The sequence below is a fragment of the Rhinoderma darwinii genome, chromosome 5 (genome assembly GCF_050947455.1).
Source record: "Rhinoderma darwinii isolate aRhiDar2 chromosome 5, aRhiDar2.hap1, whole genome shotgun sequence".
NCBI lineage: Eukaryota > Metazoa > Chordata > Amphibia > Anura > Rhinodermatidae > Rhinoderma > Rhinoderma darwinii.
In genome coordinates, this window is record NC_134691.1 from 312,017,373 (window position 1) to 312,043,624 (window position 26,252).

A 26,252-nucleotide genomic window follows, 5' to 3' on the forward strand; every position below is an offset into this window, starting at 1 on the left:
CCCATTATAAAGCTTTTAACTTACAATAAATGTAATGACTTTACAAACAAATGTGTTTATGTAAAGAATAGTACAGAAAGCATTTCCATTTTATTTGTGATTGTACTTGTCCAGAAGCCTGAATAAAGACAATTTGGTTTTAATGGAAACCTCTTAACTCCTATCTTTTAACTATTCACACCGCCATGTAGATGTCGGTCCTCACTCATTTTATGATGCACCATACCCCTGCAATTACATTTTTACGTATTTTGATGTTGTATGCAAATCACTTGAGATGTGTCAGCTGGGACCAGTAAGGGTCAGGACTATTCATGAACTCCGCTGTGCTTCCACCCCCGTCGATTGACTTGAGATTTCATAGAATGGGTCCTGGTTGTGTGGGGAGGGGTACTGTCATGTAAACCAATGGGCTGGAAAGGAGGTTACATCAGAACTGCTTTTGACTGTAGGCCTCGGTTTTATTTAGTGAAAGTTTGGGACAGATCTAAAACACAAACTCTATATTTTGAGTGTATCTTCTTTAAATGGATGCAATTTGCATCCCTATATAAATACAGCAAAAGGCCGGTTACACACTGGCGTGTTTGGTCCGTGATATACGGACTGTAGGTCGGCAGTATTTCCCGGACCGAACACCGTTATGGGAGCCGGGCTCCTAGTAACATAGTCAGGGACGTAACTAGGAAAGACTGGGCCCAATAGCAAACTTTTGACTGGGCCCCCCCCCCCTCCCCTGGGTATCAGACAACCCACACCCACTTGTAGATAGTGCCTCCCTATAAATTCCGTCGCGCTGTAGCAGCCATAGCGGGCATAGCTACAGCTGCTACAGCGGTAGTTACGCCACTGAACATACTTATCTATGATGCTAGGAGTCCTTACCTCCACTGTAATCATGTTTTCTGTACGGGACAGTATAGATAAATATGATGCTAGGAGCCCGGCTCCCTGAACTGGGTTCGGTCTGGGAAATACTGCTGACATACTGTTCGTATATCAGGCACCGAACATGCCCGTGTGAAACCGGCTTTTGATTTAAAAAATAAATAAATATTTGATTTTTTTTTTTTTTTAAATATATAAACGTTCCGATTGATTAGGGGCTTTTAATCCATAAATTTATGTGAAGAAACCAGAGAACTAACCCCCAATGGATTCCTAGACTCCATAGGAGTAGACCGAAGCCTCATTTTGTGTGTTTGATACGGTGTTATTTATGACATTTTTTCTTTTTGGGACTTAAAAGACAGTTCTCTGTATTGGAATAATCTTCACTTTTTTTTTTTTTCTTAATCAAGTCATTTTATATTGCAACATTTTACAACCTAACACCCCAATACAAAGCAATAGAACAGGTAAAGTCCCCTCCTTCAAAGTGCAGAATAATCTTAACTTTAATGCGAAACAAGTCAGCTTGGGAACAATATTTTCATTTTGAAATTTACATTTCGAAGCTGCAGATGTGTTTGCTGCATTCATGAGCATCTTATCTGCTGGCAGATTATACACTAAGGATGTGTCTCAATTGACCGTCTCATTGGGTTGTGCATTTGTATGGGTCATGTAAAGATGTATTCATAGCTTTGAATGTTTAGATTTATCGATATCCATCTTTTTGCACAGGTGAAGTAAAAATGAACTACTTGTCTAAACCCTACGTAGCTATGGTCACTACATACCAAATGGCCGTCCTACTTGCCTTCAACAACAGCGAATCAGTCACCTATAAGGAGCTACAAGACAGCACTCAGATGAATGAAAAAGAGCTTACCAAGACCATCAAATCTCTACTCGATGTCAAGATGATAAACCACGATTCCGACAAGGTCTGTGTTCACTGTAACTGCAAGTCAAATGCATTCAAAGACTATGTTCACCTTTTGAACATCAAACTTTTTAAAAAAATTTTTTTTATAAAACAATGTTTTAGGTTATTTTAAGTAACTTTACAATTGACTTTATTTATAATGTTTTATTTTTTAAGATACAGCTTCTATGTATCCTGTATATATAGGAGCTGTATCTTGCCGTCAAAGCCGTTCCCGTCAGGTCAGCTGGACTGACGGCTCGGCTGAAAGCTAGTCAGAGACAAGTAGAATCAAGCTAATAATGATTACATCTGAGTTGAGCCGGCGGACCAGCTGACTTGACGGAATCTGCTTTGATGGCAAGATACCGCTACTATGTATAAAGGATACATAGAAGCTGTATCTTACAAAGTGGAAAAAAAAAATAGTTGGTCAATTGTGCAGTTGCTTAAAATTACCTACATTGTTTTATGAAAAAAAAAAATTGATGTTCAGAGGTGTACATAGCCTTTAATTTAAAGGAGAAGTTCACTTTTAACAACCAGAGCCCATTTAGACTAGGCACTTCAACTGTTAGAGGTTGTACAGGATTAGAAAAACATGACCAGAAACGGTGCCACTCCTATGAATAGGGCTGAGCTGCAATACCACACACAACCTGTGGACAAGTGTGACACTGTTTTTTTGGGGGTATTTTTCCTGCTCATACTGGCATTGGTGCTCCCCGTATTCCTTGTAAACATGGATGGCTTGAGCGAGACAAGAAACTACTGATTATCTCCAGGAAAAAAACACATGTTTTAAATACGTTATGCCTGATCCATGCTTAAGGGGTCGGGGACTATCTTGATGTCCCCACGCACATTAGATGATAGCCAACAAATATCTTATGTGTATAGCCATCGTCTTCTGATCTCAAGGACCATGCCTGGTGTGTTTGTTTATACAACGTTGTCCATGTATCCAGCCCTCAGGATGAACTGCAACTGAATGATGTTTACACGGACACAACAATGTATACAAACACAGCTATGTCTTCACAAATACTGTACCAGAACCCTGATGGACATCAATGGAATTCATTGGGATCTGTTTGAAAATGGATCCATCGTAGCGGTCGTGGCTCCACCAGACCTACGTATTTTGGTAGTTTGATCTGGTTTTCTAGAGTTGAAGCAAATTAGGACCTGAGCAAATCATGAAAAACAAATAAACATTCACTTATTTGATCTGATCTCACCCAATGCCACATCTATAAATTTCAATCTTATGGGTGTCTGCTATAATGCTATTCTATACATGACTTCATTTCAAACTACAGAATATGAAAATGTATGAATCTCATGTGACTTCCTTTTATTCCACTGCAGGAAGATGTGGATGTTGAATCAATATTTTCATTAAATATGAATTTCAGCAGTAAAAGGACGAAATTTAAAATCACTACACCAATGCAAAAAGACACACCACAGGTAAGTTTTATTTTTTACTTGATTCCCCTGCTATCCTGGTGTTTTTATTTTATTTTTTATTTTTTTTAAATGGACAGAAGAGCGTAGCCTGTTGCACTATTCTGTCCTGTCAAAACGCACAGATCAATGACGGACAGATCTAAACATATGGATATAAATTTGCATACGTTTGGTTCCACTTGAATGAGAAAAAAGCCAATAAAACTTCACTTTCTCCTTCAACAAAAAACAAAACACAGCTCTGTCAAGCAGATGCAAATGGTATGTATATATGTGTGTATTTAACAAAAAATCTAATTTATGCTCCAAAAGCGATGTGAATGGAGTCTTGATTCCCGAAAAAATATGCATCTTTACTAAGGGCAAATAGAATAGTTGGCCTACAATAGATTTGTATTTCAAGTGATTAATGTCTTCCTTATACATACATGTAAATAGGAACATAACGATTAAACAAGCACACCGTTTTTTCCTTCTTTCTATCATTAGGTACCTACTCCCCGATATATATACTCAGCAAGTATTCCCTTACTCAGTTATTCCTTTATATGTGAATTCTTCTATTCAGTTGGGTCATGTGACCTCACCCTGAACTGATAAAATCTACAGCAGTTAATGTAAATAAAGGGGGTTTTACCCGTGGCAATTATTGGGCAAACGGCTCGTTCATCTGCTGATCGTATCGTTTTAAAAAAAGTAAAAATATTATCGTGGTCAGCAGCACATCTCCCTGTGTAAGTAGGGAGACGCGCTGCCGACATGATGATAATGTATAGGGACGAGAGATCAGAGTAACAACCGCTCGTCCCCATCCACAGCTCCGTGGCAGCGGCAGTGTAATAGGGCCTTAAGAGTCAGCCTCTTCACTTCCTGATTTGTGGACTTTACCAAACAGGTTCTCCACAGAGGGGATACAGAAACTTATGTTACTAACTACTGATGAGCAGACACATAACTATCATACAGTTATAATGAAGGAGATGGTAGCTCAGCCTCCTGGCTTATAAATGTGTGACAGTTATGTGTCTGCTCATCACTAGTTAGTAACACAAGTTTCTGTATCCCCTCTGTGGATAACCTGTTTGGTACAGTCCATAAATCAGGAAGTGAAGAGGCTGACTCTTATCTACATTAACTGCTGTAGATTTTATCAGGTCAGAGTGAGGTCACATGACCCAACTAAAGAAGAATTCACATAGAAAGGAATAACTAAATAAGTTACTCGCTGAGTATATGTATTGGGGGGATAGGTATCTAATGATAGAAAAAAAAGTGATTCTTTAAATAAAATGATCATAGTTTAGGGTAGACTAGCTGTTATACCTGTCGTTGCTCGGGAGGTTGAGTTACGGTATAGATCGTGTGTCTGCCCGTCCGTCTCGGGAAGGCTGTTGTGGGTGACCGTAGTCGTTCGGGCCCGGGGATCTCACACCGGACGGCGGAGAAGCCGGAAAGCGAGGCGGCCCAACAGCTTGTTGTCGGGAACATTCCGCCATTTTGGGAAGGTCCGTATGGGAGCGGTGTGGCCTAGGCCTACCATACAGCACACGTAACCTCACGGAGCTCGCTCTCCACCGCGCCCTCAAAGCACAGACCCAGCTCCCTCCGCCAACGGCCGTGTCTGCCCGTCCGTCCCGGGGAGGCTGTGAGCAGACAAAGAGGCTACGCTGTGGAGGATGGAGCGGGACGTCACTTCATTTCAAACCAATGAAAAATTGGGCTTCAAACAAACTTTCGAAAATATATAATAGATAAATGCTGAGCCAGCGGACAGCAGCAACTTCTGCAGCGTGTTGGTGGGAATATGATGCGGGTACAGGACACGTGGCGCAATAATCTGGGCAATGAAGTCTGGATCTCCCCGTGGAGCCTCCTCTGGGGTTTCATAGGCCTGGATAGAGCTGTACCGGACGCCTGTCAGAAAAGGCATCAATATAAGAACACAAGTATACACGGACAGCGTCACATGACGTACAGATATATAGGGGCCTCCAGGTCACATGACTCAATAGTCACATCAAGCACTTGATCACTGCTTATCTCTCATTCATTTCGTGATAGGTGGTAATTTTGAATGAAACTAAAGAGGTGTGCCCAGGGTCAGCCTGAAGGTTATGGAGACCTGCCTGGGAAGAGAGTAGGAGCAGCAGCTCTCAGGACCCTCCATGCAGGGGCCATCAATAACCCCCTCACCAACATCCTCACTCCCCCTATACAACTAATGGAGCACGCTGGGATTTGTAGTACAGCAGCAGTAATGATTACACAGCCCGACTGCGGCGAGGGACAATCGCACAAGTAAGTCTTCTGATACCGCGCCACCTAGCGAGCAGTTCAGGAAATGCACCCATGCTTGATCAATATTGCAACGCCGAGACCGACACAGATTACTCCGGGTTACATCAGTGTCAGACGTCCTGGTCCCGCTTGGTCTTCCAAGTGTTGTTGTATATGTGTTTCTTCCATCAGCTAATGGAGTGTTATAGCAACAAGCCACCTTTATCAGGCAGGTCATCACATTCTATCCAATCAGCACTTGCAAACAGACAACCAATCAACGCATAGCGTTCTGGGCCAATCTATCCAATTAACGTCTTCCTTGGTACGAAGCCCCAGCCTTTCCAGATCTTTCCTCAGGATTTAGCCAATGAGGAAGCTAGGCGATATTCCACCAATCAGCGCTTGTATGAGACTGATTGATGGTTGTTGTAACTAATGTGGAGGCAGGGTTTGGAGGTCGGCCCTTCGTCGCGTAGTGTTGGGAATTTTTAGTGGAGCGTCTGGTGAGGTAAAAGACGAGACATGGCTGAGCGTGACTGGGACACCGTGATTGTGCTGAGGAAGAAGGGCCCGACCTCCCCGTAGGCCAAGTCCAAGCAGGTAAAGTATGCGGAGGCCGTGGAGGGGGCGTGAGAACGTTACCTCAGACACTCCTGAGGAGAAATATCGCACATGTTCGTGTTACTGTACTGAGGCTGTGAGCAGACAAAGAGGCAGCGCCCGACACTGCGCTCCGAGTATCCTCTGACCCAGCACCTTTTTGTGTGTGGCGTTCCTCTGATGCCAAGGCGTAGCTACGGAGGATGGAGCATGATGTCACTTCATTTTAAACCAATGAAAAATCGGGCTTCAAACAAACTTTCGAAAATATATAATAGTTATGTAATAGATCACGAGGCACATGTCTGATTCCAGTAAGGCAGGTTATCCACCGCTCTCAGCTGGCTAGGGGAGATCTCCACTTACATCGCTATCCTGCTGCTTAACTTCCCACCAGACTTAATATCTGTCCCAACTTCTGAAAATAAAGTCTTTACATCCTATTATATTAAAACATGTCTTTATTAAGCACATTATAAACATCAACTGGTACTGCTCGACTCTCCGTTACTTCTATAGAACAAAATAGAGAGAGCCGCGCGCATGCATGGCCACCTCTCCACTTATTCCTCGCATGAAATTAGTGGCCGACTCACAAGGTCGGTGGTCGTCTGACCCCCGTTCTCGATATAGGTGTGGGTCCCAGATTTATTGCATACATTTCTGAGATCTAAATAACGTTTTAAGTAAAAAAATGATCAATAAAGATCGTTTTTAACAGAATAGGAGTTTTGCTAGCACCTTTCACTTATCTATTTTATGGTATGCAGCCTGATATGACTGTGCACCCAGCGAGGAACTGGATTGTACCCCTGGAAGCCACTTTATGCAGCTTTCTGGTGGTGTTTTTATGAATTGTCCAAAAGAGGACTACTCCTTCAACAAGTCCGGTAATTAAATGATTTCCATCCAAACAGAAATGTGCCCTTGTTACCATCATCCAGTATTTAAAATCCTCTGACATTTGCATAATAAAAATGCAGCTTTAGGCGGTTACATCGGATATATACTTAAAGAGGCTCTGTCACCAGATTATAAGTGCCCTATCTCCTACATAATCTGATCGGCGCTGGAATGTAGATAACACCAGTGGTTTTTATTTTGAAAAACGATCATTTTTGAGCAAGTTATGAGCTAGTTTAGATTTATGCTAATGACTCTCAATGGACAACTGTGTGTGTTTTTACTTTTTACCAACTGTGCGTTGTACAGAGGAGTGTATGAGGCTGACCAATCAGTGACCAATCAGTGACCAATCAGTGACTAATCAGCATCATACACTTCTCATTGTTCCAGCCCAGCATGATCCATAGCACAGTGTGACTGTGCAGTGAAAGAAGCTGGGCTGGAACAATGAGAAGTGCATGAGGCTGATTAGTCACTGATTGGTCACTGATTGGTCAGCCTCATACACTCCTCTGTACAACGCACAGTTGGTAAAAAGAAAAAACACGCCCAGTTGTCCATTGAGAAACTCATTAGCATAAATGTAAACTAGCTCATAACTTGCTCAAAAATGATCGTTTTTCAAAATAAAAACCACTGCTGTTATCTACATTACAGCGCCGATCAGATTATGTAGGAGATAGAGCACTTATAATCTGGTGACAGAGCCTCTTTAAGCAAATTGAAACAAATGGCACAACGTATACATACTATATATGCTTTGTTGTCAAGTACTCTAGAGTGATTAACCTGCTGCTCTGTAGTAGTGCCCAAGTGCATATGTACCATCGAGGCAGCCCATGTGACGGCTATGGGTTCACTAGAGAGGGGGGGCCTAGAACAAGTTGCTAAAGTCCCTAATGTTAATGGGTTTGGAGAAACTGTGGAGGGATACTCTCCCTACAAAGATAGCAGACAAGGGTGTGGGGAATTATGCTAAGGATCCTGGAAAGAAGACTGGGGTCAACAACTGCTCCAGTCCCAGGTGGTTGGAGATGTGGTGGTGGTAACCAGTATCCGAATGGCTTCTATTTTAATGTTTGCTATGAACCACTGTGTACCCCGCTGGTAGAGACATCACCTAAAACCTGACAAATGTCTAAGGAGACTCGTGGCCGGTAGTCCTGTACGTTTTATACTAACCAACATGTGTGGAATTGTGTGAGCCTATGATAAGGCAGTATGTCAGTCAATCTGGAGGGGCAGATAACGAAGTATGTAATATGACTACTCTAGATATGATAGGATTATATAGCAACCGATTGACTAAAGGTCCTTTTTACATGGCCCGATTCCCGGCTGGTGAAAGGAGTGTAGATCGACGATTGTTCGCTCCAAATACAAGGAGCAATGAATGGAGACATGCAATTGTTAATACGATCGTTCCTCCCCATGCATTTGCATCATGTCGGCAGCACATCTCTTTGTTCACACAGGGAGATGTGCTGCCGACTAGCGTCCATTTTTTTGACCGCATAAAAGATGCGTTTTGTTCGCTCATCATTCATCGGCTGATCTTTGCCCTGTTTATAAACTATCGTTTGCCTGATCATTGACCCGTGTAAAAGGGCCTTTACTACTGATTAGCATATTCGAAGCACAAGGTGGGATGAAATGTTTTTTCTGCTTCATATACCCGCATATATGATATCCTAAACTTAATTATATGTTGTGTCCCATATCAGTTCATTAAAAAATATTGGTATGCTAGGGAAGAATATCTCCATACACCCAGAGTCCGATAGAGTCTGTACAGCAGTGCACAAAGGCTCATGTCCGTATTGACACTGATTTTGATGCCGATTCTGCGCCGAAATCCTCATTCGATCCAATGACAATCTGCATCCCTTGGTTTCTGCAAAACCCATTCACAAGCAACGGAAACTACAATCTGCGCGGTGGAAAAAACATCTGCATGGAAATAAGTAGCAAGGTATGTATTTCAGATTGAGACGCCGAGGATTAGACCCATTCAATGACAATGGGGCTGATCCTCGTCCGGTTCTACGGCACAACCACTTCACATCCGCAGAAATCCAAAGGTCCAGAAATACGTCAGATTTTAAGCTAATGTGTATACGAAGTCTAAAGTAATCGTGCAGGCTCTGTGCCAGTGTGCATGATCCCTTGGGCGGCTCCACTGGGTTGTGTTGAGTGGAGACCATGCCAATGATGCAGGGGAGAATTCACTTCTGTGCCTGTTTTTGCAATGTTTCCTTTTTTTTCTCATTCAAGTTAACATTAAAACCCCTCTGGTTATAAATCTGGCACTATTTTTTTTTATTTTTTTTTTAGTAATGCTTGAACAAAAATTAAGGATTTAATTGAATTTAGTTCAGTGTCCAGGCCTTTACTAAATAGTTTAATTTATTTCTCATGAAATCCTTTCCAAATGAACCTGTGATATTTTTCTGGATTATTTGTGATCACAGATTTGGCAGATAGTGAAACTATTTCATATGACTAGACTTCAAAGAGTTTTCGTGGGTGCGAACCACAGTAACATGACGTTTGTTAACTGCTTGTATGTGGATTTAAATTAACCCAGTAGCAATGTTGGCGTCAGTGTGACTAGAGGGTAGTGGGCATCCGGCTATTGACCTCATTTACCTACTAACCTTTGATTCGACTGGTTGGATGGTTTCCCTGGATTTGAACTGAAACTGGAATCCGCCATTTAGTTGTGAAAGGCTTTCATTATATTGACCATTATGGTTGCCTGTGCTTAGACTTTAAAGAGCATTTACCTTAAATAAGACCTACACTACCTGGGAAACTTCATGAAGTACCAGGAAACCATAATAATAATAGTAATCCTTATTTAGATAGTGGCAAAACATATTCCGCAGCACTTTACAATTGGGCGAAGTAGCTAATGAGAAATAATCAAAACAAATGAACAAACAACAAAGCAAAGAGTTCCCTGTCTGCAAGAGCTTACAATCTAAATGTACTGGGAGGAGTGACATGGTAGGTACAAAGTGATAATTTTAGCCAGGAAACTGGCCCCTTGTGTTGGCAAAGGGAATATAAATAAAGTTGCTTGAATTCATCACTCAGCCAATATCGGAGTTAACCCAGATATAAAGTGCAGAGTGATGCAACAAGGGTAGCTACTTGAAGAAATAGCAGAGTGGAGAAATCTGAGACCAGATCAGGTTGTGTATGGACTATGGACTATGGACTATGGTTCTGTGACACAAATATCCTTAAAAAAATAGTTTTCAAGCCACACTTAAAATTGGGAATGTTAAGTCTAATGGTCTGGAGCAGTGAGTTTCACAGAATGGGTGCAGCACGGGAGAAGTCGTGCAGACTGGAGTGAGAGGATGTAATATGGGAGGATGAGAGTTGTAGGTTGTTGGCTGAGTGAAGTGCGTGAGTGTGTTGGTAAAGCGAGATGAGAGCAGGGCTGTATGACGGTGCAGCATTGTGGAGAGCTTTAGGGACTAGAAAGTTTTTAATTTAGCTATGCAAAAACAGGAAACCAGTGTAATGAGTGATAGAGAGCAGCGGCATTCGTGTAACCGCTAGACAGGGATGTATGACGGAGCAGCATTGTGGAGAGCTTTCACTGACTGAATACTTAATCATAATGGATCCATTAATATTTAGTGCAGTGTTTCTTTAATTGCTGTTTTTTGTTTTTAGATTTTTTGGGGTATTTTTTTATTTGAGAACTTTCCTACTGGTTGCATGAAAGACATTCTGTAGTGACTGTCCCCAGTACTTCAGCTCATTTCATCTCAGTCCAATTCAAGCGAATGTTACCTAACTGCAGTACCACACACAGCCACTCCCGAATGTATGGCACTGTGCCTGTTAAGCAATGAAGAGACCTCCAGTGCTCACCAGAGCTATAATAGACTAGGGGACATTTCACTGCGTAACTAGGCAGTTGTGCCATTGAGGTGTTCCAGAGACAGATTCAACTAAGGCTTCATTCACACCTGCGCTAGGGTCCCGTTCCGACGTTCCGTCAGAGCTTTCCGTCGGAACGGGACCCTGACTGACGCAAACCGAAACCAAAGGTTTCCATTTCCATCACCATTGATTTCAATGGTGACGGATCCGACGCCAATGGTTTCCGTTTGTCTCAGTTGTGCAAGGGTTCTGTCGTTTTGACGGAATCAATAGCGTAGCGGAACCCCTGCACAACTGAGACAAACGGAAAGCATTGGCTCCAGATCCATTACCATTGAAATCAATGGTGATGGAAATGGAAACCTTTGGTTTCCGTTTGTGTCAGTCAGGGTCACGTTCCGACGGAAAGCTCAGTCGGAACGGGACCCTAGCGCGTATGTGTACAAAGCCTAAGAAATGGCTTTAACCCCTCACCCCCCCCCCCCCCCCAGTGCTGTACGTTCACGACACGATAACACTGCTGAAGTATATTCCTTTATTTCTAGTTGGACATGACTTGACCAATAATATTTTTCAGTATCGCCTTGGAGTGGAGAAGTAGGGGTTTTTCCTGCCATGATAAATTAATTGTAATAATATTGTATATTTTATATTATATTTGGAGAAATTAAGAAAAGATATATCGAACTGTTTGCTAATATGGACTGATTTTTATGTGTCATAGGAAGTGGAACAGACCCGAAGTGCTGTAGATGAAGACCGAAAAATGTATCTACAAGCTGCTATAGTGCGAATCATGAAAGCCCGCAAAGTACTAAGGCATAATGCTTTGATACAGGAGGTAAGAACTATTTATGTGGACTCGTGTTCGGCAATGACAGCAGCCATGTTCCATAGAATGGGTTGTTATAAATGCTGGTGAGCAGTCATGGAACCTGCTGAGCTCACATCTAATCTTTTTTTTTTGTTAAAGAGACTCTGTCACCAGATTATAAGTGCTCTATCTCCTACATAATCTGATTGGCGCTGTAATGTAGATAACAGCAGTGGTTTTTATTTTGAAAAACTATCATTTTTGAGCAAGTTATGAGCTAGTTTAGATTTATGCTAATGAGTTTCTCAATGGACAACTGGGCGTGTTTTTTCTTTTGACCAACTGGGTGTTGTAAAGAGACGTGAATGACGCTGACCAATCAGTGACCAATCAGCCTCATGCACTTCTCATTGTTCCAGCCCAGCTTCTTTCACTGCACAATCACACTGTCCTGTGGATCATGCTGGGCTGGAACAATGAGAAGTGTATGAGGCAAGATTGGTCACTGATTGGTCAGCCTCATACACTCCTCTGTACAACACCCACTTGGTCAAAAGTAAAAACACGCCCAGTTGGCCTTTAAGAAACTCATTAGCATAAATCTAAACTAGCTCATAACTTGCTCAAAAATGATAGTTTTTCAAAATAAAAACCACTGCTGTTATCTACATTACAGCGCCAATCAGATTATGTAGGAGACCGGGCACTTATAATCTGGTGACAGAGCCTCTTTAACTCTCTCCAGCTACTGACGCTCCAAGTAAAGGCTCTTTTACATGGGCCAATGATCGGGCAAACAAGCATTCATACGAACGCTCATTCTCGATCAATGATCAGCCGATGAACGGGGAAACTCTCGTTCATTAGCTGGTCTGCTAGTTTATGCGGCCAACAAAATGGTTGCTAGTGGGCAGCACATCCCTCTGTGTTACCAGGGAGATGTGCTGCCGACATAATGGAACTGTATGGGGACGAACTATCATAGTGACGATCGCTCGTCCCCATACATAACCAATCATTGCTTCTTGTGAAAGGAGCAAACGAGTGCCGATCAATGAGCTGATCGTTGATCGGCGCCCGATTTTACAGCCCATATTGAGCAATGTAAAAGGACACTTAGTATAATTTCAGATGGTGAGGCTTTTTGGGTGACACAACCCATAACTAATGGTTCAGTTTTTGGGTGGAGTAACTTGCTCTTTGCACCCTTCAAAACTATTTTCTCTTTTACGACAACTAAAGACAACACACTTCATGTTTAGAGGAACTCAACCAACTGTGATGTACAGATGTAGCCGTCTGTATCTTGACTTTTAACGCATTAAATAGTGTCAAGAAACTTTCTTGACTTTTTTTAATGGATTTTCAATAGCTTTTTGTTGTGAGATCACGCTGCAACAAGTTATCACAGTCAAGATAAAGATGGCTACATCCGTATAAAGTAGAGGGTGAATGTATCAAGAAAATCAATCTCCATTTGATCCATACATGATTTTTAAAGTGTAAATGGACCTATAGGGAACCTTTGTACCTATGTACACAGTCCATAAAGGAACTTTTTTTTTTTGTCAAGCCTATACATTATAATCCAGGTGCAGATAAAATTGCAGGGCAGGGAACCAGTATCAAGTGTATCGTCCTACAAATTATTTAATTAAAGTTTATTAGCTAATCACATTGATGCCATATTTTTCTAGCGGTGATAATCCCCTGCTCACGCTTCACATGTACAAAATTCCAACACTCGCTATATACTGATTTGAACTCACAAAAAATGTTTACAGGTTACTACAGATGTAGCAATCTTTAACTTGACTCTTAACGTGCTGAATAATTTGACTTTTTTAATAACTTATATTATGTGATCTCACGCTGCAACAAGTTATCAGTCAAGTTAAGCTTCGCTACATCTGTATGTCGGCTGTGCCGGAGTGAGTAGGGGGTTCAGAGGAGGATGAGGAAGCGGTGGAGCTTCCGCCCCTGAGGGGTATATAATATCAATGTGATAAGTTTACGAAGTGCAACTTATTTATTAACTACAAAACTCTAATAACCCTTATGTGGGTCTTACAAACTAGCAGCTGTTTACATTATTTATAGGTTTTTATTCCTTTGTTTTTTATTGGCTGTAATTCCCCAGACCTGGGGAGGGTTGTCTGTGTGCTGAAAAAGAACATACATTATTGTAAACTTAAAACAGACCTCCACCTCTACCTTACTGAGGCTCTCTTGCTTCAGTATGTGTGGTAGTTACTTGATAATATTGGTGGTTTATTGACTAGTCATTTAGAATTGGGCTGTTATCAAAATCAGATCTCCATACATTAATTTACTGATGGGTGTGGGTTTATAGACTGTCAATCTGAACTGGCAGAGCTGCAGTGTAAAGCATAGGGAAGGACAGATTAGCAGCTTGAGACTCTGATGAGAGAGATTATCGGGTTATCCTATCTCATTAGACCAGAATTTGCCATACCTATTCAGGCTCGAGGCACCCCATGTAAAAAAAATAAAATATATATATATCCATATCCTCTGGGCACACCTACCAAAAATAGTTTACAAAAAGATAAAAACACTACTAAAAACAAGCACTACACTCTTAGGGCATGTTCACACAGAGTTTTTTGTAAGGCAGAAAAAATCTGATTTTGAATTGACAGCGTTGATTTTTTTTTTTTATAAATTGTTTTTTGCCCGCGTGTTTTTTTTTGTTTTTTTTCCTTAAGCTGTTTAAGCTAGTGTGACCATCAGCCCCCCCACTCACAGTAAAATGACCATCCTACAATTTTAACACACGCTTGGACATTGGGGCACAATACTTAATCTATCGAGGCGACTGTTGCTGATCCCAGCGGTCCCTGAGTTTAGGTTGCACGTCTTGTTTGACAGGCGTTGTATACACGTGCACTCTGCAATAAATACTCCACTCTGTTGGCCTGGTCCAAGCATTGGAAATTTTAACTCTTCATGTTTTGTTTTGTCTGTTAGTCCTTTGCTAAATATAGCACAATAAAGATTACTAAAAACATTTTTAATGGTAGCTGGGAAACGGGGCTAATTTTTGCCTGTTCCACTCACAGTAAAGTGACCATCCGCCCCCCACTCACAGTAAAATGACCATCGACCCCCCACTCACAGTAAAATGACCATCGACCCCCCACTCACAGTAAAATGACCATCGACCCCCCACTCACAGTAAAATGACCATCGACCCCCCACTCACAGTAAAATGACCATCGACCCCCCCACTCACAGTAAAATGACCATCGACCCCCCCACTCACAGTAAAATGACCATCGACCCCCCCCCCCCCCCCACTCGCAGTAAAATGACCATCGGCCCCCCACTCGCAGTAAAGTGACCATCGGCCCCCCACTCGCAGTAAAGTGACCATCGGCCCCCCACTCGCAGTAAAGTGACCATCGGCCCCCCACTCGCAGTAAAGTGACCATCGGCCCCCCACTCGCAGTAAAGTGACCATCGGCCCCCCACTCGCAGTAAAGTGACCATCGGCCCCCCACTCGCAGTAAAGTGACCATCGGCCCCCCACTCGCAGTAAAGTGACCATCGGCCCCCCACTCGCAGTAAAGTGACCATCGGCCCCCCACTCGCAGTAAAGTGACCATCGGCCCCCCACTCGCAGTAAAGTGACCATCGGCCCCCCACTCGCAGTAAAGTGACCATCGGCCCCCACTCCCAGTAAAGTGACCATCAGCCCCCCACTCGCAGTAAAGTGACCATCAGCCCCCCCACTCGCAGTAAAGTGACCATCAGCCTCCCACTCGCAGTAAAGTGACCATCAGCCCTCTACTGGGCGGTGCTTGTAGCAGACGTGCGTGCGTCACGTCTGCTGCAAGCAAAAGCATTTTTTTTATGGCAGTGGATGAGCGGAGTGTCGCGGTGCTCTTGGACGGTTCTCACGGCACCCCGGTTGGGAACCACTGCATTAGACTATTTAGTGAAGCTTAAGTCACTCATAATAGGTGCGCCCTAAGGCCAGGGCTACACCTAGACTTTTTGTAGCGTTACTGATTGGTTTGAACTATTAAGTGACCGCTGCAGTCCACAAGATTGCATGCTGCTCAATGTATTCATTTGGACTGCAGCTGTGACTCAATGGTTAAAATCAATCAGTAGCACATAAAAAGTCTCTAGGTGAAGCCCTGGCCTAATGGTACAGCGCTAAAATGGCAGCCAGCAGGTTAGCAATACCCACAGGATACGGACATCAGCTTTAGGTGAGTATGTGAAACCAAGGAGAAGACCCCCACATGTCCCCAAACTGCATGATCCAGTTACACTGAACCCAATTTCCCATGAAAAATTGTTGCAGATAACACTGGCCATTGGCAGCTACATAAGAAATAACATAACTTTGTTTTCCACTTGGGATTACAGCAACATCGTTCTCATTATGTCACAAACCCGCTACTGTGTTTGCATTCTGTGATGAAGCGGAGTGGTCGTCTTTAATCAAGAGAATAATTGAATGTCATGCCGATTTCCTTTTCTAGGTAGAACTAGTCACAATCCTGTCCCGTGACACTTCTAACGTCAAATTATTCTTTGAAGTGCACAAAATCAGGTCAATCTGGAAATGTAGTTTTTTTTTTTTTAAATTGCCTTTTTCGAGTGAAGGTTAAAAGGGTCTGTTAGAATAGGAAACACCAGTTTGTTTTATACATAAGCCACTAACTTCATACACAAAGTCCTGAGAACGTGGTATAGAAAATGATACCGCCTAATGTGTGACATGGGTTTTATATATATATATATATATGCCTCTCAATCATCTTGGAATGCATACAAGGTAAAGAGCGAATTATATACAACGCACATAATCAAGGGTTAAAAAGCATATGGATGTTATTGAGGGGGGGGACATAGACAACTAGGTGTTATTAATCTCTGCACCCCTCTTTGTCAATAGGTTGTGTCCCTATTGGACAGAGACTGGTAATGCCCAATTTTCAATTTATTCATAGATTTCCAGGAGGAATAACAGAGGAATGGTACAATGCAAAGTTCATAAAATGCTCGAGAGTTATTTCATGGTGAATACAAGTATTTACTAAAACAAACATGTCAGGAGAGCTCAGATGCCCCTAATGTTGGCCATTGTCCTCTTTAGATCAGCAGGGGCTACTCAAAGCATCTGAACATTCAAAAAATAATTCTTCACAAAACATTTTGTCATCGCATACTGCTGACAATATGAAAACTATTTTAAGGAAAAAAACTGAATTGTGGAATGACCGGACGGGTTTATTCCTCCTGTGCCCCCTCCTCGTTCTCTAATTCTATGACCGTGCCTCAGTGCTATGAAAGAAGAAAGATGATTATGTAACTTCCGTACCACTGGCCATGAAAGCAATAATAAACTCTACTGGATATGTGTGCAATTAATTGAAATTCGATCTAAATTCAATAGAGCCAGGTGGTGATTTCTATGGATGTCCTTTCTTATATTCGCTGTGTGGCATTGTGAACATGCTAAAATATTCGGACCTAGACATACAATATCCTGAGATGTAACTGCATTTGTGTGGTGTATAAAATGAGAACACAAGATAGCGAATTATCATTGCCTCACCTCCTGATATTACGGATTATGTCTCTGTGTACACTATACCACAAAGTGTGTGTGTGTGTGTGTGTATATATACTATATATATATATATATATATATATTATATGTATACTATATATATATATATATATATATATATATATATTACACATATAATGTCTTCTAAGTAGAAATCTAGCTCTATTTAGGGCGCCTGATACTTCAGTTGTTAGTGTGTTTAACCTCAAAATTTCCTGCACCTACAAGTGTCAAATCTGAAAAATGGGATCAGTTTGGAGGTTTCCTCTGGAGTGCTGCTTTGGTTGTCTTTGGTGGTTTTACACTGGGTGATTATCGGACAGACGAGCGTTCATATAACGCTCGTTGCCGATAATTGCCCTGTGTGAACAGGAACGATCAGCAGATGAACGAGCAAACACTCAATCATCTGCTGGTCGTATCGTTTAAAAAAAAAAAGTGAAATATTATCGTTGTCGGCAGCACATCTCCCTGTGTAAACAATGAGACGCGCTGCCGACATGATAATAATGGATGGGGACGAGTGACCGGAGTAACGACCGCTCATCCCCATCCATAGCTCCGTGTGACAGGAGCAAGTGAGCGCCGATCAACGATGTCTCGTTGATCGGCGCTCGCTGCATTGGCCGATTATCGGCCGGTGTAAAAGGGTCTTAACACAGAGGCTTATATAATAGTATGGCTGGGAGGAAAACTGAGGCAAGATAAGGCGAGCTCGAGCGCATTCAGTGGGAAGCAACTAGAATAAGGAATTGGATATTTGGTCTCCTGTGTAATGAGCGGCTGCTTGAATAAAGACGCCTCGGAGGGGATGTATAAACATATACAAGGTCAGCACACGTGACCCGCGTGTAAAATATTCATACCAAGAACTCTACAGCAGACTAGACAGAATCATTTGTGTGCGGAGGAAGGATTGTTTGCATGGAGATTTACAGATTAAGATGTATATCAGAATGTTTCCTATTGCTTACATAGCGCCAACATATTCTGCATCCCTGTATAGAGATTATCACTCCCATCATCCCTGTCCCCCAGGCAGCTGACACTCTAACTTCTAGCAGTATCTTTTGGAGTGTGGGAGGAAACCCTTTGACTTGGCTAAGACGCATTCTTATATGAGAAGTATATATTTTTTGCGATCTGATATCTGGAGAGAAGGGATAATAATTATCACATTATGAGCTGTAGCACAGAAGGACGTCCTGGCCACCAAGGGCACTGCGAACGCTTCAATGCTTTATTTAGTGAGATGTTACCATTTACATGGCTTGAATGTTTTCCTCGTCCTTGGTCGTGTGTCCGTACGTTTCTATCTTTCACCTACAAGGAGTTCTTGCATGGCTGCGCTCTATATACGTGTTCACATTTCACAATGCTCTCTACCGAACCTCATCACCGCTTGCAGGCGTGTTAGTAAATGGTTACAAAGGATATTTACATGTGATGAGGCGGATGAAACGCTTATCAGAGATTTAAATACACAGCTTATGAGCTCCCAGAAATCCTGACTGTTTGGACATTTGCTATTTGGTTCTGCATTTGAAGCTTTTCTTCCGAAAATAACTCTTAGGCCTCATGCACACTTCGGTTTTTTCATTCAGGGTGAGATCCGTTTTTGTCACTGATAGCACCCTGAACCCATTCATTTCAATGGGGCCATGCACACTTCAGCTTTTTGACGGTCCGTTGCTCCGTTCCGATCCAAAGTAGAGCATGTCCTACTTTGGTCAGAGAATCCGTGACCGTGAGGCCCATGCAAGTCAATGGAGCCGTCAAAAAAACTGAAGGCACACGGAAGGCACCCGTGTGCCATCCGTGTGTGACAGAGCCGTTGCCTAGCAACCGCTGGCGGGCAGAAAAACATTACAAAAATATTACACTAATTGGCAGCCACTTGTCTCTATCAATCACGGATAGAGAAAAGAGGCTGCTGATTAAAAATGAAATAAAAATAATTTCATACGTACCCAGCCGTTGTCTTGGTGACTAGTCCCTCTTCTTCCTCCAGTCTGACCTTCTTTTCTGATGCGGCAGCCTGTGATTGGCTACAGAGGTCGCTGCAGCCTGTGATTGGCTGCAGAGGCGGTCACGTGGGATGAAGCGTCATCCCTGGAGGCTGGCTTTCTGACGTGCGTGACCGCCGCTGCAGCCAATCACAGGCTGACATGGATGAAACGTCATCGCTGGAGGCCGGACAGGAGGAATGTAAGTATGAACTTATTATTATAATTTTTTTTTATTACATTAAAATTGTATTTTCCGCGTGCCGAGCATGGTACTGTCCAGGGTGCTGAAAGAGTTACCTCCGATCAGTGCAGCCCATTAACTCTTTCAGCACCCTGGACAGTACCATGCTCGGCACACGGAGTGCACAAAACGGTCACACGGATCCGTCACAAACGGCCGTGAAAACTGTGGCGGAAGTGTGCACGAGGCCTTAGAGTTGTTGTTTGTTCTGTCCGTTTCTTTAGAGAGGACCTGTCGCCCCTCCTTACAGATCCGTTGTAGTAAATACTTGTATTCCCCATAAAATAATTCTGGAGCATCTTTTCTTCGAACTCTGCAATTTGCAGTTCCTCTGTTATTCCTCCTGGAAATGTATGAATAAATTGGCAACTGGGTGTTTCCATTTTCCTTGTCATTAGTGTTTGTTCTTATAGTCTGGCACTTTCTAATCAGTGTTGACAGCATCAGACATGACAGTTATGTAGCGTATTCAGCCATTTCTTAGGGCCTGTTCACATGTGCATTAAAGGCTGCGCTATTATTTCTGGTAGAAGCACGGACACCCTGATGGAAATACAGGGAACCCATTAAAGTCAATGTGTTCCATCGGCCGCCGGTGGTTTTTCGTGGTACAATGGAAGCACTGCTTCCAGTGTTTTTGATGTTCTGCTCTTTTGACTGACCAAAACCGTGAAAGAACCACCACAGGTGTTAATCGGGCCTTATGGGTATCTGCTTCTTGTAATGTTGGTAATGTGACAGACTATATGGCCTTCATGACCGCTATCATAGTGGTTATTGCCTGCTTTTCCCAGTCTCCTAAACAGCATGTCTCCCTACCAATGCAGCAATATGGGGGTAACTAGGCAAATGTGTCATTCAGGACTCTAGGAAAGCTGGGGGATATGGCCACAAATTCGCTGCTAAATCTGCATTGGAATGGGTGATATCTGTTGTGAAAATTCACAAGTAATAGGCTACAGATAGAGCTTTCTGCGGATTTGAAAAGCCACAGCGTGCTCTAAAATGTTTTTCACGGCTTGGTGGGTTTTTTTTTTCTTTACTTCATTACTTTAATGCAGCTGTGTGAACATGGCCCTAATTTGCTAGATTATAGCACAAGAGAGAATTTGTCCCTATAGACTTTGCATCAGGATTGTGAGGACAAAAATAAAAAAAACTCTACACCTGGATGAGATTCCATCTTGTGACATGTCCTCTCCACTCCTCTCTGATCACATGTACGTTGTGGAGAACCTGTCATTCTGAGCTCCTTACATAACCCATCACTAATACACCATGAACAAAGCATCGCTCTCATCAAATATTCATTTACTGCATTTCCATAGCCCGCACCTAACACATTCCTAGTCCTCACGCAGCCCTGTCGCTGGCTCTACGGTGGGATTCTGCTTTACAGCTCTTCTGTATGCAGGAAAAAAAGACATGAACAATGTTAGACTGTCCTAGTCCTGCAGAAAGTGTCCCTATAACATTGTGCTTATAGCTAGGGTTATTAAAGGATGTGCAATGCGCAGTGAATCAGGACAGGGTCCCTAAAGGGGCCGTTTCAGGGATTTTGATGCAGAAATGACTGCTGCTTATTTTTGGATTCAATCCTGATTCACAACTGCATTGCCTTATGCCTTAAAGGGGTATTCCGATTGGGAAACATTTATCACCTGTCCACTAGATAGGTGATAAATGTTAGTTCGATGGCAGTATGACCATCAATTACCAATGGTTAGGTGGTAAATGTTTTCCTGGAATGTCCTTTTAGGCCTTATTCAGATAGTACAGATTTGATGCAGATTTTTGCATGCATTTTTTATTAAGCCAAAACTAGATTGGATCCAGGAGGCCTTCCTTTATATATATTTTTTCCTATTTTAGGTTCCATTCCTGCCTTTAACTTATAAAAGAAATGCAAAATCTGCACTGTGTGAACAAGGCCCTACAGGGGTTTTCTGGTTTCAGTAAATGAATGTTATTTTTTTCGTTATAATAAAGGCTATGTACACCTTTACATACATATATATCTGTGTGTGTGTGTGTGTGTGTATATATATATATATATATATATATATTTTTTTTTTTTTTATTTTTTTTTCAGATACAGCTGCTTTGTATCCTGTATACAGACCAGCTGCATCTAGCTCTGTACTTAGATGTGATCAATCACAGCTCATCTCTGAAGCGCAGAACCCGCGTTCACTAAACCAGTCAGTCCCGCTGACCTGATGGATACAGGTCTTAGCGCTAGGTACAGCTGCTCTTTATACATGATACAAAGCAGCGGTATCTGAAAAAGTGAAAATCACACTGATACACATTTTTATGTAAAAAAAACACGGTATGTAGCCTTTAAAAGTTATACAATTTTTCCAATATACTTTCTGTATTGACTCCTTGTGGTTTTTAACATCTCTGCTTGTTATCCAGTAGGAACGTTCATTGTTTACTTCCAGCGGATAAAATTGTGTCCATGGTCATGTGATGAACACCCAGGCTTCTCGGATTGCTAGAAGAGATCCCTCTGATACACATACTGTAACTGTAACGAGCCATGCACCTGAGTGTCCATCACATGACCATGGACATAATTTTATCCACTGGAAGTAAACAATGAATGTTTCTGCTGAATAACAACAAGCAGAGATCTTGAAAATCGTAAGGCATTAATACAGAAATTATATTGGAAAATTGTATAACTTTTTTAATTAAACAAAAATGAACATTAATTTGCTGACTTCTGTATTAGGTATGCATAAACAAACAAACGAACACGATGCACCAGTGCTTTATGGGGACTAAGATATATGGACATTGAATCATTTTAAACTGCATTAGTGCCATACATACTAAACTTCAAATGTGAGGTTCTTGGCGCATGTTTTGAGCCCACCTGACATGACCAGATGAAGTCATCCAGATGAGTCCCTACACGAATACCCTTACAAATTTATATATGCTGACGGCACCACCTGAGTGAATTGGACTTGTATGCACAATTTAATGTGGCAAGATCTAGAAAACTGGCGTAGAGACCCATGACTAAGCTGGCTATGCAGCGCTAAATCTCAATATCCTTGGAGCTAACAGGAGGCTTATCCACAAAGTCCTATTGTGCTGTTATCTAACCCCTCCAAACAGGTTTTCCAGCTTAGGGTCATATAGGCCGTGAAAAGGATCGACAAGACGGCTTATTGATCAGCGCTAATTTTCTCCTTTTACAAGGTGCAATAATCGGCTATGTATGGGGATGACCGATCCTTACTACGATTATGAGTTGTGTCACCAAAAAAAACATCAACCATCTATAATTATACTAGGGGTCCTTTTTTACATTGCTCAATATGGGCCGTGAAAATGAGCGTCGATCAACGAGTTAGCTTGTTGATCGCCGCTTGTTTGCTCCTTTCAGAAGGAGCATTGATCCGTTATGTATTGGGACGAGCGATCGTTACTACGATCGTTTGTCCCCAGGCATTTCCGTTATGTCGGCAGCACATCTTCCAATTTACGTAGGGAGATGTGCTGCTGACTAGCGACCATTTTATTGGCCGCGTAAACGGGCAGATCACCCGATGAACAAATGTTTGCCTGCCTGATCGTTTACCTGTGTAAAAAGGTCTTTACACCCAACCCACTTAAATTCTGAGAGCATAATCTAGTTGTATTCAGTCTTATTAGTTTTTACTCATGAACACAACATGTGACCTGGTCTAGATCCTGCCATTACCTAGAACTTGCACATCTTCTGTATTTTCTGTTCTGTGATTATTATGAAATCTTCATGTTGGGTTGACTGTAATAATATGCTTTTCTCTTCTCAGGTGATTAGCCAGTCCAGAGCGCGATTTAACCCAAGCATCAGTATGATAAAGAAGTGTATTGAGGTCCTCATAGACAAGCAGTACATAGAGCGCAGCCAAGCTTCAGCAGATGAATACAGTTACGTAGCATGATGATGTCATCACGTCGATGTGTGTAAGAGGAAGTCATCACATCACTGTCCGGTGTGTTCCTGTTGGAAGAAGCAGGCCTTTGCCTCCATACTCTATCACCTTGGCAGTCCCTGTTTTTATGCTGTTTACAACATCACCAGTGCCACGTCATGAGCGTCAGTGAAAATGCCTATAAATATTTCAAGCTCATGCCATTGTAACATTTCTTACAACTCTACTAAAAGGAATGAGTGAAGTATTTCTGGAATGTGGAATATTTTTTATTTCATTTTTGCTTTTTTTTTTTTTGGTTGGGTAACTTTTTTTTTTTTCTTCCCCCTTCACCTTCCTCAACACGATTGCAGTTTTTTTTTTTTTGTTTTTTTTTTTAAAATATATCTTAAAGGACTTAAAGTCGAAACTAAATATTGTAATATTAAAAACAAAAATAACCTAATAATTGTATCTACTTTAAAATGTACAAAACAACAAACATGATATGGCTGCTTGTCAGATTAAAAAATAAAGACATGTACCGTGTATCGAGAGAATTCTCTCCGGGTACCAGGAACAGTCCTTGAATTTACCTCCTGGCCATCATCACGTGATCTCTTAAGATCACCAGAAAATATACAACTTGACCGCACTTGTGGGGCGACTATTTTAAAGAAGATTTGTATCCTTGTTGAAAGGCTGAAGTTGGGGGGATGAACTGAATATAGAAATGTTTTAGATATGTTTGAATAGGAATTTTTTTCATTATTTAAAGGAACAGTATCAGGAAATATTACTGAAGTCCAGAATTGCAGCGAATCCAAATGACAAACGTTGGGTTTTTGCGCAATAATGGTGCCGTTCTCAATCTGCACTGCTATTGGTGAGGCTCTACTGTAAGTGAAATTTCCCATAATACCTTGTTCTTAATAGGCCTTGTTCACACAATACAGTTTTTGTATTTTAAAATGTAGACACTGCCTAGAACCACCTTTGCTTAGTTCGTGTTTTTTTTTTCTCATTGAAGTTATTGGCTAAACATGTCACATTCTGGACATGCAGCTCTCCATCTGAGTGCACATGTGGCTCTGCAGTCATATAGTGGGAAGAAAAGGGCCAACAAAATGACCAGCGTAATACCGGCCTTAGGCCTCATGCACATGGCAGTGTGGTGTGCACAGCGACACATGCGATTCCTGCAGCACTGTACTACAATATGCCTTCATACAATGACCTCTTACGGAGATAGTCTCCCCTTGAAGCAAGCCTCTATTATATGGCGTTCAATGTAACCAGGTCCTATTTTATTTTTTTCTGTCGATATCCAGAGGAATCCGTCAGGAAAATCCTCTGTATGTCTCCATGTGAAATCAGGCGTAGGAGGTACATTAAAGCCCCTTAATTGTCTTTGGGTGCAGTATTATGGCTCTGTACAGAGGTTGTATGGAGCCAGAATATGCTCATGTGCATGAGGCCTTACAGAGCCTAAGAAATTGTTAATTGCTTATTATATTTACAACATTAACCCCCCCATGTCCATGTTTGAGCACTATTTTACAGTTTATGTATAAATATAATCTACATAAACGTTTGAGTAGCCTTGTAAATACATTGATTTACCTGTTTTGTACTGATCCTGAGTTACATCATGCTTTATATCCCAGAGCTACATTCACAATGCTGCTGGTTGTCATTGGAAACAGTCAGCAAGCTGGTTACCAGACACACTCCTTATACTGTAGCTTTAGCCGTGCTCCTATAGTACGTGGGACACTTATTTTTACATGTATAGAATAATGCCCTATGTAATATAATGTAACTCTGACACCGTAGTCTGCCCTGCTTACAATAGAGGACAACAAAGGACACTCCTATACCGGGTCATTCTATATTGTGAATAAATATATAAACGCTGTTTTACTTTGCTATTATGTATAAGGTTGTATTTACAAGCGTCGTTGCATGGCGGCCTTTACTAAAATATTGTTGTTTTGCCGCGTTTACGAAAATCACAACAAAAAATTATTCATGTAAATACACTGTAAGGCCTAGTTCATACAGTGTTTTTTGCAGGCAGAAAAAAAAATCTTGACCTGCCTGTGCTTTTTTTCTGTGTTTTTCCCCTGCGGCCATTGAAGCATTAATGCAAGGATCACAAGCGAAAAATGCTCGGAAAAGAGCGCCGCCGGTTTTTCTGCCTCATTGATTTTAATGGGAGGTCAGAGGTGGACAAGAGATGCCGCCTTTTTTTCCCCTGTGAGCGCCTGAAAGCTGACTGGAAAAAAAAATACTCCTCTTGCTCTCATTGAAATCAATGGCTGGCGATTTCAGCGTCTTTTTGGCGTGAACTGGGCCTACATCCTGATGTTGCCAGACAAATGTGGGCTAATCCCCGTGTGTGATATTAGATTTAGCTAAACGCATACACAATGGCCATATCACCTGTAAGGCTGGATTCACACGAGCACATTACGTCCGTAATGGACGGAACGTATTTCGGCAGCAAGTCCCGGTCCGAACACACTGCAGGGAGCCGGGCTCCTAGCATCATACTTATGTACGACGCTAGGAGTCCCTGCCTCTCCGTGGAACTACTGTCCCGTACTGAAAATATGATTACAGTACGGGACAGTTGTCCGGCAGCGAGGCAGGGACTCCTAGCATCGTACATAACGATGATGCTAG

General features: G+C 42.0%; 1 protein-coding gene across 3 annotated transcripts in view; it reads left to right on the top strand.

Moving 5' to 3' along the window:
- The window catches only part of CUL2 (cullin 2), a 73,912-nt gene extending 49,804 nt beyond the window's left edge, over nt 1–24,108 (top strand). For all 3 annotated transcript variants that reach the window (XM_075827453.1, XM_075827451.1, XM_075827454.1), the window contains exons 18-21: nt 1,627–1,829; nt 3,182–3,283; nt 11,697–11,813; nt 23,463–24,108. In XM_075827453.1, coding sequence (XP_075683568.1) covers nt 1,627–1,829; nt 3,182–3,283; nt 11,697–11,813; nt 23,463–23,594 — 554 coding nt within the window. In that variant the 3' untranslated portion in view covers nt 23,595–24,108. The remainder of the gene's footprint in view (nt 1–1,626; nt 1,830–3,181; nt 3,284–11,696; nt 11,814–23,462) is intronic.
- Nucleotides 24,109–26,252: the final 2,144 nt, after the last annotated feature.